Genomic DNA, 14,575 nt, shown 5'->3' with positions numbered 1-14,575 from the left:
CAATACTTCTGTTAGTCTTAAAGGTGCCACAGGACCCTCTGTTGCTTCTTTCAGGTAGAGAAGACCTATGAGGTGATGTTATCCAGTCCATCCCCCCAGCCAATGCAGGATTGTTCCTTACAATATATTTTCTAGTGTGTTGTCCAGTTTATTTTAAATTGTCACAGGCACTGAGTTTCAGCAACCTTCGAAATCTTATATATGATATGTGAGCAGAGAAGCTGCATTTACAAATGATTGTTCTATATTTCAGTTTAACCCTTCTTCTGGTAGTTTGACAATTCTGTCTTTTAAATATGACAAAACACTCATCATCAGCCTTTCAACTCATGCATGTCCTTATTTGTGTAATAAGGCTGCAGTAAAGAAATGCCTACACTACACAACTATTCATACTCTATATCTAAGCACTTATAATACCTCTACAACTCTAGAACTTTGCTTCCTGGGGGAATTCAATAGGTATATATTATTTTACAGCACCTCTCATCACAAAGCACTTAATAAACATATCACCAATGAAACATATCTATATCTGTATTTGGGGTGGAGAGTGGTAGCTAGTACACAGCAGACAGTAGAGGAAGAAGAAAAAGAAATTTTAGCTAAGCACATTGCAGCAAAGACTATTTTAAAAAGTGCCATAGGACCTAGGACTCAGATCATGCAGACCAGCTAGGCTCTTGGTTTTTAAGTTCTCAGCTGAAACAGCCCACACAACTAACTGTAAGTATATCTGCTTATCTAAAGGGCTGAGCTAGTTCTGCCAAGATTCAAATCTGGGACCAGCGACTCCAGGCACTGCAAAACTGATGCCAACTGCTAAGCCATTCCCTCCAGAAATAAGGTAACACCTGATTTTTTTTCCTACGGCACGTAAGAAATAGCTGCCATTGCCAGGAAGTATTCCACAGAAAAAACTTAGACATTAAACATTATACCTGCAGTAAAACAGTCTTTGTCAAGCCGTGATACAGGACTAGGGTTGCTAGGTGCCATTAAAAGTCCGGTTGGCAGCACAGCAGGGCTAAGGCAGGCTCCCTGTCTGCCCTGGGTCCGCGTGGCTCCCGGAAGCAGCGGGATGTCCCCCACTCTGGCTCCTACGCATAGGGGCACCCAGGGGGTTCCGCACACTGCTCCCACCCCAAGCACCGGCTGTGCAGCTCCCACTGGCTGGGAACCGCAGTCAATTGGAGCTGCGGGGCGACGCCTGAGGACGGGGCAGCATGCAGAGGCATCTGGCCATGCCTCTGTGTAGGAGCCGGAGGGGGGAAATGCCGCTGCTTCCAGGAGCTGTTTGAGGTAAGCATCACTCAGAGCCTGCACCCCTCACCCCCTCCCACACTCCAACCTCCTACCCCAGCCCTGATCCCCCTCCCGCCCTCCGAACCTCTCAGTCCCAGCCAGGAGCCCCCTCCTGCACCCCAAACTCCTAATCCCCAGCCCCACCGTGGAGCCCACACCCCCAGCTAGAGCCCTTATCCCCCCGGCACCTCAACCTCCTGTCCCTGCCCGGTGGGAAAAAAAGCGAGTGAGTGAGGGTGGGGAGAGCGAGTGACGGGGGGGGGGGGTGAGCGGGGGAGGGGCCTCGGAGCGGGGTGGGGCAGGAGTGGGGCCTTGGAAGAGGGGCGGGGCAAGAAAAGCGTGTTTGGTTTTGTGCGAGTAGAAAGCTGGCAACCCTATACAGAACAGAGGCACTAAGGCATTTTGCGAAGTCAGAAACTTTGGATCACTGTTCAGAAAAAAAATCTGCTTAGTTATATTTCTCCCTTAAACAGTACAATTCATATCTTTCCTTTTTGATCACCATAATTAGAACAAGGAAATGGAGAATCAAAGCACATTGCTTTGTTGTTGAACAACGGCCCAAGAAGCTTAGGCCAAAATTTTCAAACTCTGTTGATTAAATAGAGGCACCACAAATTGTATTTAAAGAACCTAAATAAATTTATGGTGCCTAACTTGAGATACTCGAGTTTGAAAATGTGAACCTTTTCTCTAACCAGTGAGCTTTCCTGTATATTTTCTAAATCTAAAAAGAGTCCACAGAATATTATTGGAACCTAACGACAAAGCACTGTTTCTGTGAAGAACAACACATCATATCGTTAGGCCTTTTGGTGAGGATTAAGAGTTGTGTTGGCTTAGCATCTGATATTTTTTTCTGTCAGGGGACGGTGTGCTGTCCTTTATTATTAATTATTTAACTATTATTCAGTGCTTGTAATGCACTAGGTGATTTACAGAGCACATACAAGACAGGGGGCCAGATTCTAAACTGGTACAAATCTGCATCACTCCATTGACTTTGTACCAGCTGAGACTCTAACCTGTGGTCTCTGCCCTGAACAACTCACAATCTAGGAATAGGCAAAAAATGACAAGTGATGCCAGATGGGGCGGGGGAGAGGGATTTGGTGGATGGGTAAAGGGTAACTAGTACGATGTGATCGCACTGGTGCATGCTTCATGGAAGTTAGGTATTTTTTATTTATTCTGATACCGTAATTTGGATCTGAAGTGTCTAGGCCACTGCATGACTTGTTTTTTAAGGGAGTAAAGAAGAGAAACCTTGCCAGACGGATGGATTCTGGACCTTTCCCAACTCTACTAACTATGATCCCAAAAATAATTCACATAAATGTTTTTATTAGCTGTTTCTGCTGCCCTCTACAAGGCTTTGAAGAAATAGAATAAAAATGTGAGCTTCTGAGGTATCTGTATTCCACTGTTTTCCTGAGTTCCAAGGCTAAATTCCAAGTTGCAACTTCTAAATCTGGCCACAACAGTGAAATCTCACAGTTCTCCTCTATCTGAGAAAACAATCTCGAGTGGTCAATTACTGTATTCAAAATAGAGTTTGCCCTGTAATTTGCTTCTTCTTTCAATTAAAAATCAAAGACATTTGTGTTCTGGCTTCTGTATGTCAAAGACGTTTTGACAAAAAGCAATAAAAGGAAGACATTCATAGTCAAAAGTCCTCCTCTAAATAGGAAAAACAGGACAACTCCACAACACTTTATATCAGCACCGCATGGTGCATAGATGACAAAGCATAAGGGCTTGTTTACAGGCTGCACCCCAAACTGTTCCCTCCACCCAACCCTGGGCTGGATTACCCAATAGGCAGACTAAGCACGTGCTTTAGGGCACCAGCAAAGCATGGGGGGCACCAAAAAATGATTTTTTAAAAAAATTTGATGTTTCAAAAAAAGCATCGAAGTAGTCATCATGGGAAAAATCAGAACTTTGGTAGACTTCCTTACACTCCACTACACATTCTTCCCCGTTTTTCTGTTCTCTTTTTATTACTTATCCCCACCTAACCCAGGAGGGCGTCCTACTAACGTAGATCGAAATAATGCAAGGAAATCAGATCCTGTCATGTATTGCAATAAATTTATGTTTTATTATTGATATATTCTTCTGAGTTATACGTACTTGATTTGTTTTTTTCTTTCTTTCATATATATATACACACACACACACACATAAAAATAGTGTACGTTGTATAATTTGTTTTGTTTTTTTTAAGTTCAGATAACTGAGATAAGGGGCAGGATGAAACATAATCAACTGAGTGGAGCACAGAAACGTAAACTGGTGGAAGAAAAGAAACAAGAAACAAGTGAAATTTTCCAAAATCTTCCAAAGCTGACATTTTTCAAAGCGAATCCATCAGAAGCAACATCTTCTCTCAGTAGCACAGACATCGTTCCAAAACCTGTAGGTGTTTCAGAGACTGACCATTCTTCTATTGGTGAAACAAACACCATTCCAGAACATGTGGATGTGTCAGACTGTAACTGATCATCCTATTCCTAGTGGTAAAACAGATATTGTTCTAGAAGGTGTGGATGTGTCAGAGACTGAACCTGCTCATGCTGTAAATAATAGGAGAAAAGATCCTGGTATGTGGATAGATTTCAGTACCGATGATATAGCTTACTGGATAGATCGTGGACCAAATGACTGTCAACACCACACTGGGCCATTTGAGAAATCACGTCGGACTTTTACCAATGGCAAACAAACAAGATATTGTCCACAAAAACTATTTTTCGGCATGAAAGCGAATGGTGAGAAATACACTCGAGAATGGCTACTGTATTCACCATCAACAGGGTCTATGTACTGTTTTGTTTGCAAACTTTTTGCATATAAACCTTCAACATCCCGGTTTGCTGCAGATGGATTTAGTGACTGGCAGAATACTGTTTTAATTGAACAACATGAAAATAGCACTACTCACAGAGATTCAATGTTGACATATTTAAATCAAAGACAGGGCTTTGGATTGACACAAAAATTGGAAGAACAAATTAAAGGGGAGCGTGAATACTGGCAACATGTCTTGCAGCGTGTTATAGCTGTTATTCAAACATTAGCTGAATGTGGTCTGCCTTTCCGGGGATCAAATGACACATTTGGATCATTGCAGAATGGAAATTTCTTGGGATTGTTGGAGCTTGTGGCTCAGTTTGACCCATTTTTAGCAGGCCATATCTCAAAATATGGGAATGCTGGCAAAGGTAACCCATTATACTTATCCAAGACAATATGTGATGAACTCATTGTTCTAATGAGTGACAAAGTTCATTTAGCTATTGTGGATGAAATAAGTACTGCTGGGTACTTCAGTTTATCTGTTATCTCTACACCTGATCTTTCACATATTGCTCAATTGAGTATTGTACTAAGATATGTGTCTCCCACAGATGGAAAACCAGTTGAATGATTTATAACATTCCTCAATTTGAAAAGCCACACTGGTGAAGAAATGGCAAATCAAGTACTGCATTATCTGTGCCAAGTTTGCAAAATAGATTTCTCAAAGTGAAGAGGTCAAGCTTATGACAACGCTGCCAACATGTCAGGGCATTATCAAGGATTGCAGAAGAGGCTTTTAGAACAGAACAAATATGCCATATTCATACCATGTGCTGCACACTCTCTTAATCTTGTTGGCTGCAGTGCTGTTGATTGTTGTCCGGTGGCAGTAAGGTTTTTCTCAACAGTCCAGTTACTTTATACATTTTTCTCTGCCTCAACACACCGATGGGCAGTTCTTAAAACATATTTGAGCAATGATCGTGTGTTGAAATCTCTTTCTAATACTCGCTGGGAGGCACATGGAGTGGCAACAAGTGCAATTCTGGAGTCCTACTCAAAGATTGTGGATGCTTTAGAAAGTATAGCTGAAGACAAATCACAAAGGGGAGAAACTATATGAGAGGCAGAAAACATTGCAAACAAGATGCAAGACTAGAGTTTGTATTCATGTTGACCATGTGGAATGAAATTTTACAACACTTTTACCACACAAGTCAAGCTCTCCAAGAAAAAGAATTGGATCTGAAAACATGTGCAGACCTCTGTCAATCATTAGCAGACCACTTACACACTTTGAGAAATGATTTTGAAAGATTTGAAGACATATCAAAAGATATCTTGCCTGATACTAACTACAAAGAAGCCCAGTCCCGCAAGCGAATCAGGAAAAAACAAGCAAATGATAGCAGTGCAATAGAAACAGCATTGAATCCTAGAGACAAATTTCGCGTATCTACTTACTACACTATAATCGATACACTTGAAGCTCATATGAAGAGGAGAGGTGAAGTGTACAAAGAAATATCAAGTAGATTTTCTTTTCTAAACAATATGAACTTATCTGACGAACAATATTCACAAGGTTCCCAAAAGCTAGTTGACTCATACCCTGTTGATTTGAACATGAATCTCTGTGGAGAAGTATGGCAGTTCTACTGTTATATGCGCGCAAAGTTTAATGAAACAGGAAAAATGAAATTCAGTCACATTGATCTTCATGACACAATATTGAAAGACGGAATACAATGTGAATTTCCAAATGTAGAGCTCGCACTACGTATTTTTCTAACATTGATGATTACTAACTGCTCCGCAGAACGCTCTTTTTCTCAGCTGAAACGAATAAAAAACCCTCAGAGAACAACAATGTGTCAGGACAGACTTGATTCACTTTCCATATCGTGTATGGAAGCGGACATGCTTCATCAAGTCAGCTTCGATGAACTTATCCAGAATTTTGCAATTAGAAAATCTAGAAAGAAGCTATTTAAATTTCAGCATATATGTAAGTTTTGTGTCATTTCGAAAAATAAAATTTTATTTTATGGTATAATATTGTTTTTATTTTGAATTTCATATGGGGGGGCACCATAATCTTTTCAGTGCTTAGGGCCTCTAAAGATCTTAATCCGGCCCTGCATGCAGCTATGAAGTGTCTCCTGTCTTACCTCTGGCTCGCAGCTGACGCAGAGACCGTACTGCCCTCACCCGCCACACCCTCCCCTGTTCCCTGGTGGCTTTGCCTCTCTCCTGACCAAGTTCCTAGTCACACTTCACCTCTCATATCTTTAAAGTTTCTGTCCATTTACAATGTTAGCTGCTGTCACAAACTGCTACTCAGCATGCACTGCTCCGGAGGACGACTGCTCTGATACAAACTATAGGGCAAGTAAGTGCTTCAGAGGAGTTGCCAGCTACTCTCCCTGCTGCATGGCAGTAAAGTTAACCTCCTACTGAGGATTTGGCAGGTTCTCCCATCCTTGTTGATCCTTTGCCTCTCCCTTTCGGTGCTTCCCACTACTCCTCCACTGCCCTCTTCCTCTGCAGGCCAAGCAGAAGGAGGGACAGCTATTTGGAGATTCTTTAGCCCCTTGGGCACGTAAGTACAGCTGGAGTTGCTGGAATGGGGTTTATGCTAATGCAGTTTTTATTCTTGCCTTTAATAGCTTTCTCTGTATGAACTTTTCATTTAAAACTTTATTCTAGCAGGGAAACAATACTGATGCAACACAAAGTGAACACAAAAACAACAAGGAGTCCGGTGGCACCTTAAAGACTAACAGATCTATTTGGGCATAAGCTTTCTTAAGAAGTGAGGTTTTTTACCCATGAAAGCTTATGCCCAAATAAATCTGTTAGTCTTTAAGGTGCCCCCGGACTCCTTTTTGTTTTTGTAGATACAGACTAACATGGCTACCCCCTGATAAAGTGAACACAGTGGCTCACATGGCTGCTTACGCTTGTTCCTTAAAGGTATCTAGGCACCTAACACTTATTGCAATTGAGTGCCTAAATACGTCTGAGGATCTGGGCCTTGCTGCCCTGGGTAATCACACGTGTACTGCCTGACAGCTGGAGTCAGTCTGGAATAATACTTTAAGCATCTTAATAAATAAATCGTCTGTTCACACTTTTGCACAGTCAATGACAACATTTTATTCATTCTGCCTGAAACTACCATGTTACAACCCCCTGTGCCTTGAATGAATTAAATTAATTCTACAGTGGACAATCTGGTTAAACTTCTCAGTTATTTGACCCAAGTAATCCAGTGGGATATCCAGAATCTCAGTGTAACCATCTGTTTCAACTCTTAATTAAACGTTCTGGACTGTTTTTGTAACTTGTTTTAATATAATCTTTCTTCTGTGGAAATAGTGGAGGCTGACTCAGTGAAGATTAGTTTTTCTTGTTAACTAAAATTAGGTCTACTATTAAGGCCACAATCTGACAGTTTTAAGTCCCAGGTTTACACTTTTAAATGCCAAATCAGCCATTATTTATTATGCGATAGTGTGCAAAGGCTCCAGTGAGAATCGGAGCCTCATCATATTGGGGACTATTCAAGCATTTACAATTCAAGACAGGAGGACTTGCAATCTAATGTGAAACAAGATGCTACAAGGAAGCTAATACAGTCAACATGCTATGGTTTTGCATGCAACATACTTTTCATATAGCCTCTGTCCTCTCATGAACACCTTCACCTCGTTATCCAGTGGCAATGTTCCATCATCTTTCCTAAAGCGGTAGAAAAGTTTGACATCCTTGAATTCCTTATGCTCATCACAAACTGAAACATAAAATAAGTGACATCAGAAATGATCACACTTATGTTAGAGACCTAACACAATCAGAACAAGATACCAATCATCACTAGTGAACTTAAAAACAGAATAGGCATATGCAGAGCATAGTCCTGCCTCCTCCGCCCCAAAATTGTTTATTGTACAAATATGTCCCCACACCTAAAAGGCTGAGTGGTATCTTTTGGAATCCAAACTTTTAGATAATTATCCAAATAGAATCTCTAATCTTTTGGAGCCTGCCAGCCATTCATTTCAATGGATGCTGCAATATCAATGCATAGCGAAAGACACCTATCTGGCAAAACCTTGTGATTTTGCACCCTCAGCAAGTTCGCGGATGACACTAAACTGTGGGGAGAGGTAGATATGCTGGAGGGTAGGGATAGGGTCCAGAGTGACCTAGACAAACTGGAGGATTGGGCCAAAAGAATCTGATGAGGTTCAACAAGGACAAGTGCAGAGTCCTTCACTTAGGTCAGAAGAATCCCATGCACCACTACAGGCTGGGGACCGACTGGCTAAGCAACAGTTCTGCAGAAAAGGACCTGGGGATTACAATGGATGAGAAGCTGGATATGAGTCAGCAGTGTGCCCTTGTTGCCAAGAAGGCTAACGGAATATTGGGCTGCATTAGTAGGAGCACTGCCAGCAGATCGAGGGAAGTGATTATTCCCCTCTATTCGGCACTGGTGAGGCCACATCTGGAGTATTGCATCCAGTTTTGGCCCCCCACTACAGAAAGGATGTGGACAAATTGGAGAGAGTCCAGCGGAGGGCAACAAAAATGATCAGGGGCCTGGGGCACATGACTTACGAGGAGAGGCTGAGGGAACTGGACTTGTTTTGTCTGCAGAAGAGAAGAGCGAGGGGGGATTTGATAGCAGCTTTCAACTACCTAAAGGCGGGTTCCAAAGAGGATGGAGCTCGGCTGTTCACAGTGGTGGCAGATGACAGAACAAGGAGCAATGGTCTCAAGTCGCAGTGGGAGAGGTCTAGGTTGGATATTAGGAAACACTGTTTCACTGGGAGGGCGGTGAAGCACTGGAATGGGTTACCTAGGAAAGTTGTGGAATCTCCATTTGTTGAGGTTTTTAAGGCCCAACTTGACATAGCCCTGGCTGGGACGATTTAGTTGGTATTGGTCCTGCTTCTTACCAAAGGGTTGGACTAGATACCTCCCGAGGTCTCTTCCAACCCTAATCTTCTATGATTCTATGATTAAATCAGGTGTTTCCTAAAAACCTGAATCAGTAATTTCAGGATTGGCTAACGATGACTGTCACTTGCATTAATCCAGGGCTGGATCTAGCTAACCTGACACTTGTTGCAAAGACACATAATAAGGTCTAAGATTCACTGTATAATCTTCCTTCTCCACTTCTCAAACTGCTCTGCCATGCCAGCTGGGGAGTCGGAGAGGCAATGGGAAATGTATTGAGAGCTAGAAAACGTTTTTAGGGGAACAGTTGATGAAAGTCTTGTTAAATTGGAGAGGGTGGACTGAAATGAGCTCCAACTAAGACAGAGATAAAGTGGGTGACAGTCCAGTCAAGCTGTTATCACCACAGCGCTCTCAGTCAGCATGCACAGACTCATACTCCACCCCATATGGCACTAGTGCATGAGCATTAAACATTACATTACCGTTTTAACTTACTACTGGTGGCATAAGAGGCCCCTATGGAACCTGGCTTACTAGGCTATCTGAACTTGTCCTACATCAGAGCATGCTTCAAACAGTTGCATTAACTTTGAAGCCAATGAATGAAAATCCTTGAAAACAGCAATTTTGTACTTAATTTTTTTAACATCTTTTTTTGTCAAGGACTCCTGCCATTGCTCGTTGACTCACCTAGCTGGAAGGAGCGGGCTGGGATTATGTTCTGAGGTGGAAAACATTTTAAAGTTTTATTAAAGATTTAAACAAACTTTCACATATAAAGTTTCCATTGCTCAATTAAATTAAGTTACTCTGACTTCCATGTAAACTATTCACTGACATTTCTTCAATAGAGAATAAAGCAATTGGCATTTGGAGCCCCTATAATTACTTTGTATCTGTTCTTTAATTATCTACCTCAATTCCCAGGTTCCATAAAGACCCAGAATTTTAATTTCTGAATCAAGCAGAATGTGTAGTAGTGGCACACATTTCATCTGCATACTTATCCCTTTAATTAAGGTATTGTTTATGCACTGCTGACAGTTGCAGCAGTGCTTGCACACTTACAGGTGTCTCTGGAGAAAGTCAACTTGTCAATTACAAAAGTTCCTCTATTCCCTGTTATAAAGAGATGGGAAAATTGCAATTTCATATGTTGACTTTTTAACTGGACAACACTGTGCACTTGAAACAAAGGGCTTGATTCGCCACTGACTTGTACATTGTAGTCATTTTGCACCTATACTTTACACAGGTGTAAAATGAGTATATAAACATTACTATTGTGATTTGATAGTGGTTTGTGTCCACATTTCACAAATAATGCATGTAACTTCCAATACATCATTATTCTAGAAATGAAGCCACAGGGTCACCATGATACAGAACAAGAGAAAAGGTACAGAACAGCTTCAGTTTATAAAGAAAGGATGTTGCATTTAACATGTCTCATTACAGTCACTTCATTCACTAAAGGAGAAATCCTCCCCTCCAGCAGCCTCAAGTCCAGGTAGTTAGATGTTAGCATACATAGGAGTTCTACAGACTGCTGCAGGAAAGCCGCTCTTTAGCCACTAAGGCAACAGTGTTGTCTGAAGCAACTACATCCCACTTTACAGAGGGAGATGGACAATGGACCTGAGTAGTCATGGCTCTGCAGGCTCCACCCTTACATCTCTATTAGTGACCCCTGTACATTGGCATATATGGGAGTCCCCATGGAGCAGAGATATGCAGGGCACAGGGTGTAAGGACCCCCTTTTCCATGGGAATGCCCGAACCTTGCCTCACTCACATAGAGCAGAATAATCAGGGGCCTTCTTCAACTGCAGAAGCAGGGTCAGGAGCTACCAGAGCCGGCTCCAGGCACCAGCAGAGCAAGCACGTGCCTGGGGCGGCACATGCTAAGGGGCGGCATTCCATCCATTCTTGGGGCGGCAGAGTCTGAGCAGCTTTTTTTTTTTTTTTTGCACTTTGACAGTTCGGGCGGCAGCAGTCCGAGTGGGTTTTATTTATTTATTTTTTTTGCTTGGGGCGGCAAAAATGGTAGAGCCGGCCCTGGGAGTTACCCTTAATTGCATCACAGTTATCAAGAAAAAAATGAAAATAATTGTGGCTGCTGCTGTTTCACTCACCATGATGGATAATGCTGCGATCCAATAATTTCTGCACAAGTTTAATTGCTGTCTCTCTGTCTGAGGCCTCCTTGCGATCAATCAGCCAGTCAATCAATTCTTTGGCAACAAAACAGTTTGGATATGTCTTGAGATGATGCCTTCGATCTTTAATTACCTTTTCTTCATGCAGTCTGAGCCTGTGGGGCAAATCACATTATTAATAACCTTTGCAGAGAATCTATATAACCAGAGGAGGAAAGGACTCCTTCATCTGTAACATGTTAGGGTCTGACTGCCACACAATTCACATACACCCCGATAAATCTTATGCCTAATTATAAAAAGTTATAGTAGCAAGTCTGTTGAAAGGCAGAGAATACAAACACAAATTGGCAACTGACCATTTTCATTTTCAGCTGGGGAAAGAAAGAAAAGCAGAAAAGAAACAATATCAAAGATCATTTTAAACCCAGCATATGGAGAATTTTCAGTTCCAGTGGAAAACAAACAGGAGGAGAAGCAGATGTAATTGTCAGTATAATCTGCTAAACACATGAACGCATGCCCTAGTGTGTCAATAAAATTAAATGTTAACACTTTGGCGTGAGCTGAGACTAATTCTTGCACATTACCTTTAATATGCTTGACATTACTGTATTATTTTGGGAAAGCTCACTGCCAAAGATTCGTTCACCCCACTCGGTGGACTCAGCTGCAGTTTCTTTGTGGTGCCGTTCTTTTAACTTCCACTGGTTATGGAACTACATTTTCTCAAAGCTACATACTAGGTACGGGGCTTGCCATTTAGAAGTCAGCATCTAGACAGTTTCCACACAACACTGTCTAACACACAGCAGCTACTTTCTTTTCTATGGGAAACTGATCTCAGCAACTGGCAGTGGAGGAGCTTCATTATCAGAGCTGTGACAGCTGCAAAATCCCACCCACCCTTTTGAAAGCAAACCCAGCAATTGCTTCTTACACATTTAGTATGGGTGGCAAAAAGCCCATGTGGGAGTATCTGGACTGACCGCAGAAAGTAAAGGTTTTTAAGATCAGTAGCTTTATGATTAGTCATTTTCCCAAATTAACGTAACTGATAACTTATTTTATATTTATCTGTTTATCTATTTTATTTATTACAGAACAACAGGCAGAGATTTTGTAGAAGTTAACTGCATTCTTATTTATTACGTTTCACTTTTAATGAATAATTTTACTAACTACTGAATTTTTTATAGTGCCATTTATCCATAACAACTATGAAGAAAGCACAGGAACCACTCTATAGAGCACATCACGGCGCGGGGGGGGGGGGGGGGAGGGGAAGAGAGGAAATCTTGAGCTCCTATTGCAAAGACTTACACACATATGTAACTTTATGTGCTATGAGTGAAATTCTGGTTCCACTGAAATCAATGGAAGTGTTGCCATTTACTTTGATGGTGCCAAAATTTCACCCTAGGAATAGTCCCATTGACTTCAGTGGGGCTCTGGGCAGGCACAGAGGGGCTGTCCTCAGGAAACAAGTAGCCTAAAAAGGTAGAACAGTTTAAAGTACTGCCGCATGTACAAATCAATGCTATATGAACAACAGTTATTCCTGACTAACTAATCTAGTCTAAAATATTTATATGGTCCCCAGTATAGCAGGACATCACAACCTTTAACGTATTTATCCTCAAAATGCCCCTGGGAGCTAGGGCAGTGCTATTATCCCTATTTACAGATGGAAACTGAGGCACAGAGAGACTAGGTGACTTGTCTAAGGTCACACAGGAAGTCTGTGGCCAAGTAGGGAATTGAACCTGAGTCGCCAGAGTAGGGCCCTAACCACTAGTACATCCTTCCTCTCAGTGTGATATTAGTATGCCCTAGCATCACACTATTTCCTTTTGAAACCCACAAAAGGCAAGTAAGTCAGCTGAGGAGGTTATTGATGCCATTACTGGGTCACAGACAAGACTTAAATAAGGCTTTTATCTAAGGTTTCAGAGTAGCAGCCGTGTTAGTCTGTATCCGCAAAAAGAACAGGAGTACTTGTGGCACCTTAGGGTGTCTACACTACGAAATTAGGTCGAATTTATAGAAGCCGGTTTTATAGAAATCGGTTGTATACAGCCGATTGTGTGTGTCCCCACATAAAATGCTCTAAGTGCATTAGTTCGGCGGACCGCATCCACAGTACCGAGGCTAGCGTCGCCTTCCGGAGCATTGCACTATGGGTAGCTATCCCACAGTTCCCGCAGTCTCCGCCGCCCATTGGAATTCTGGGTTGAGATCCCAATGCCCGAATGATGCAAAACAGTGTCGCGGGGGGTTCTGGGTACATGTCGTCAGGCCCCTCCCCCTCCGTCAGAGCAACGGCAGACAATAGATTCGCGCCTTTTTACCTGGGTTACCTGTGCAGACAACATACCACGGCAAGCATGGAGCCCGCTCAGCTCAGCTCACCGTCACCATATGTCATCTGGGTGCCGGCAGACGTGGGACTGCATTGCTACACAGCAGCAGCAGCTAACTGCCTTTTGGCGGTAGACGGTGCAGCATGACTGGTAGCCTTCATCGGCGATCTGGGTGCTGGCAGCCGTGGGGCTGGCAGCCATAGGGCTGCATTGCACCAGCCCCTTGCCTTTTGCCTTTTGGCAGTAGATGGTGTATTACGACTAGTAACCGTCGTCATCGTACAGCAGTGGCTGGAACTCCGTATGTCCCCCAGTGCCCCATCCCCCCAGTCATACTCTGCTGCCTTCACAATGACGATGATGGCTATCAGTCGTAGTATGCCATTTTCTGCCAAGCGCCCATCGCACATTAGCAGAGTCTTCCCTGAGCTGCAGATCGTGCAATAGGCCTGAAGGCCATCGTCATCATACAGGAAAAATGTGGCTATGAGTCTTAGTACACTAACTGCCAAGCGCCCAGTATTTGCTGCCAAGCACCCAGAAGATGCCGAGGGCTATCAGTCATGCTGCACCGTCGTCTTAAGATGTAAAAAATAGATTTGTTCTGTATTCATTAGCTTCCCCCTCCCGCCGTGAAATCAATAGCCTGCTAAACCCAGGGTTTTGAGTTCAATCTTTGGGGGGGGCCATTCTGTGTGACAGTTGTTTGTGTTTCTCCCTGATGCACAGCCACCTTTGTTGATTTTAATTCCCTGTACCTGTACGCCATGTCGTCACTCGCCCCTCCCTCCCTCCCTCCCTCCCTCCTTCCCCTGGTCCGTCAGATACTAGTTTCGCGCCTTTTTTCAGACCAGGCGCCATAGCTAGCACTGGGATCATGGAGCCCGCTCAGATCACTGCGGCAATTATGAGCACTATGAACACCACGCGCATTGTCCTGGAGTATATGCAGAGCCAGGACATGCCAAA

At 42.9% G+C, this 14,575-nt stretch overlaps 1 protein-coding gene across 1 annotated transcript in view; it reads right to left on the bottom strand.

Moving 5' to 3' along the window:
• Positions 1-14,575, bottom strand: part of DEPTOR (DEP domain containing MTOR interacting protein) — a 105,270-nt gene that overhangs the window by 58,091 nt on the left and 32,604 nt on the right. The window contains exons 3-4 of the mRNA XM_026646198.2: positions 11,220-11,398; positions 7,783-7,906 (exon numbers count right to left, since the gene is read on the bottom strand). Coding sequence (XP_026501983.1) covers positions 7,783-7,906; positions 11,220-11,398 — 303 coding nt within the window. The remainder of the gene's footprint in view (positions 1-7,782; positions 7,907-11,219; positions 11,399-14,575) is intronic.

The sequence above is a fragment of the Terrapene carolina genome, unplaced genomic scaffold (genome assembly GCF_002925995.2).
Source record: "Terrapene carolina triunguis isolate 2854851 unplaced genomic scaffold, T_m_triunguis-2.0 Scaffold58, whole genome shotgun sequence".
Lineage (NCBI taxonomy): Eukaryota > Metazoa > Chordata > Testudines > Emydidae > Terrapene > Terrapene triunguis.
The sequence above is the reverse complement of the archived record's forward strand: the minus strand, read 5'-3'. Positions and strand labels throughout refer to the sequence as shown.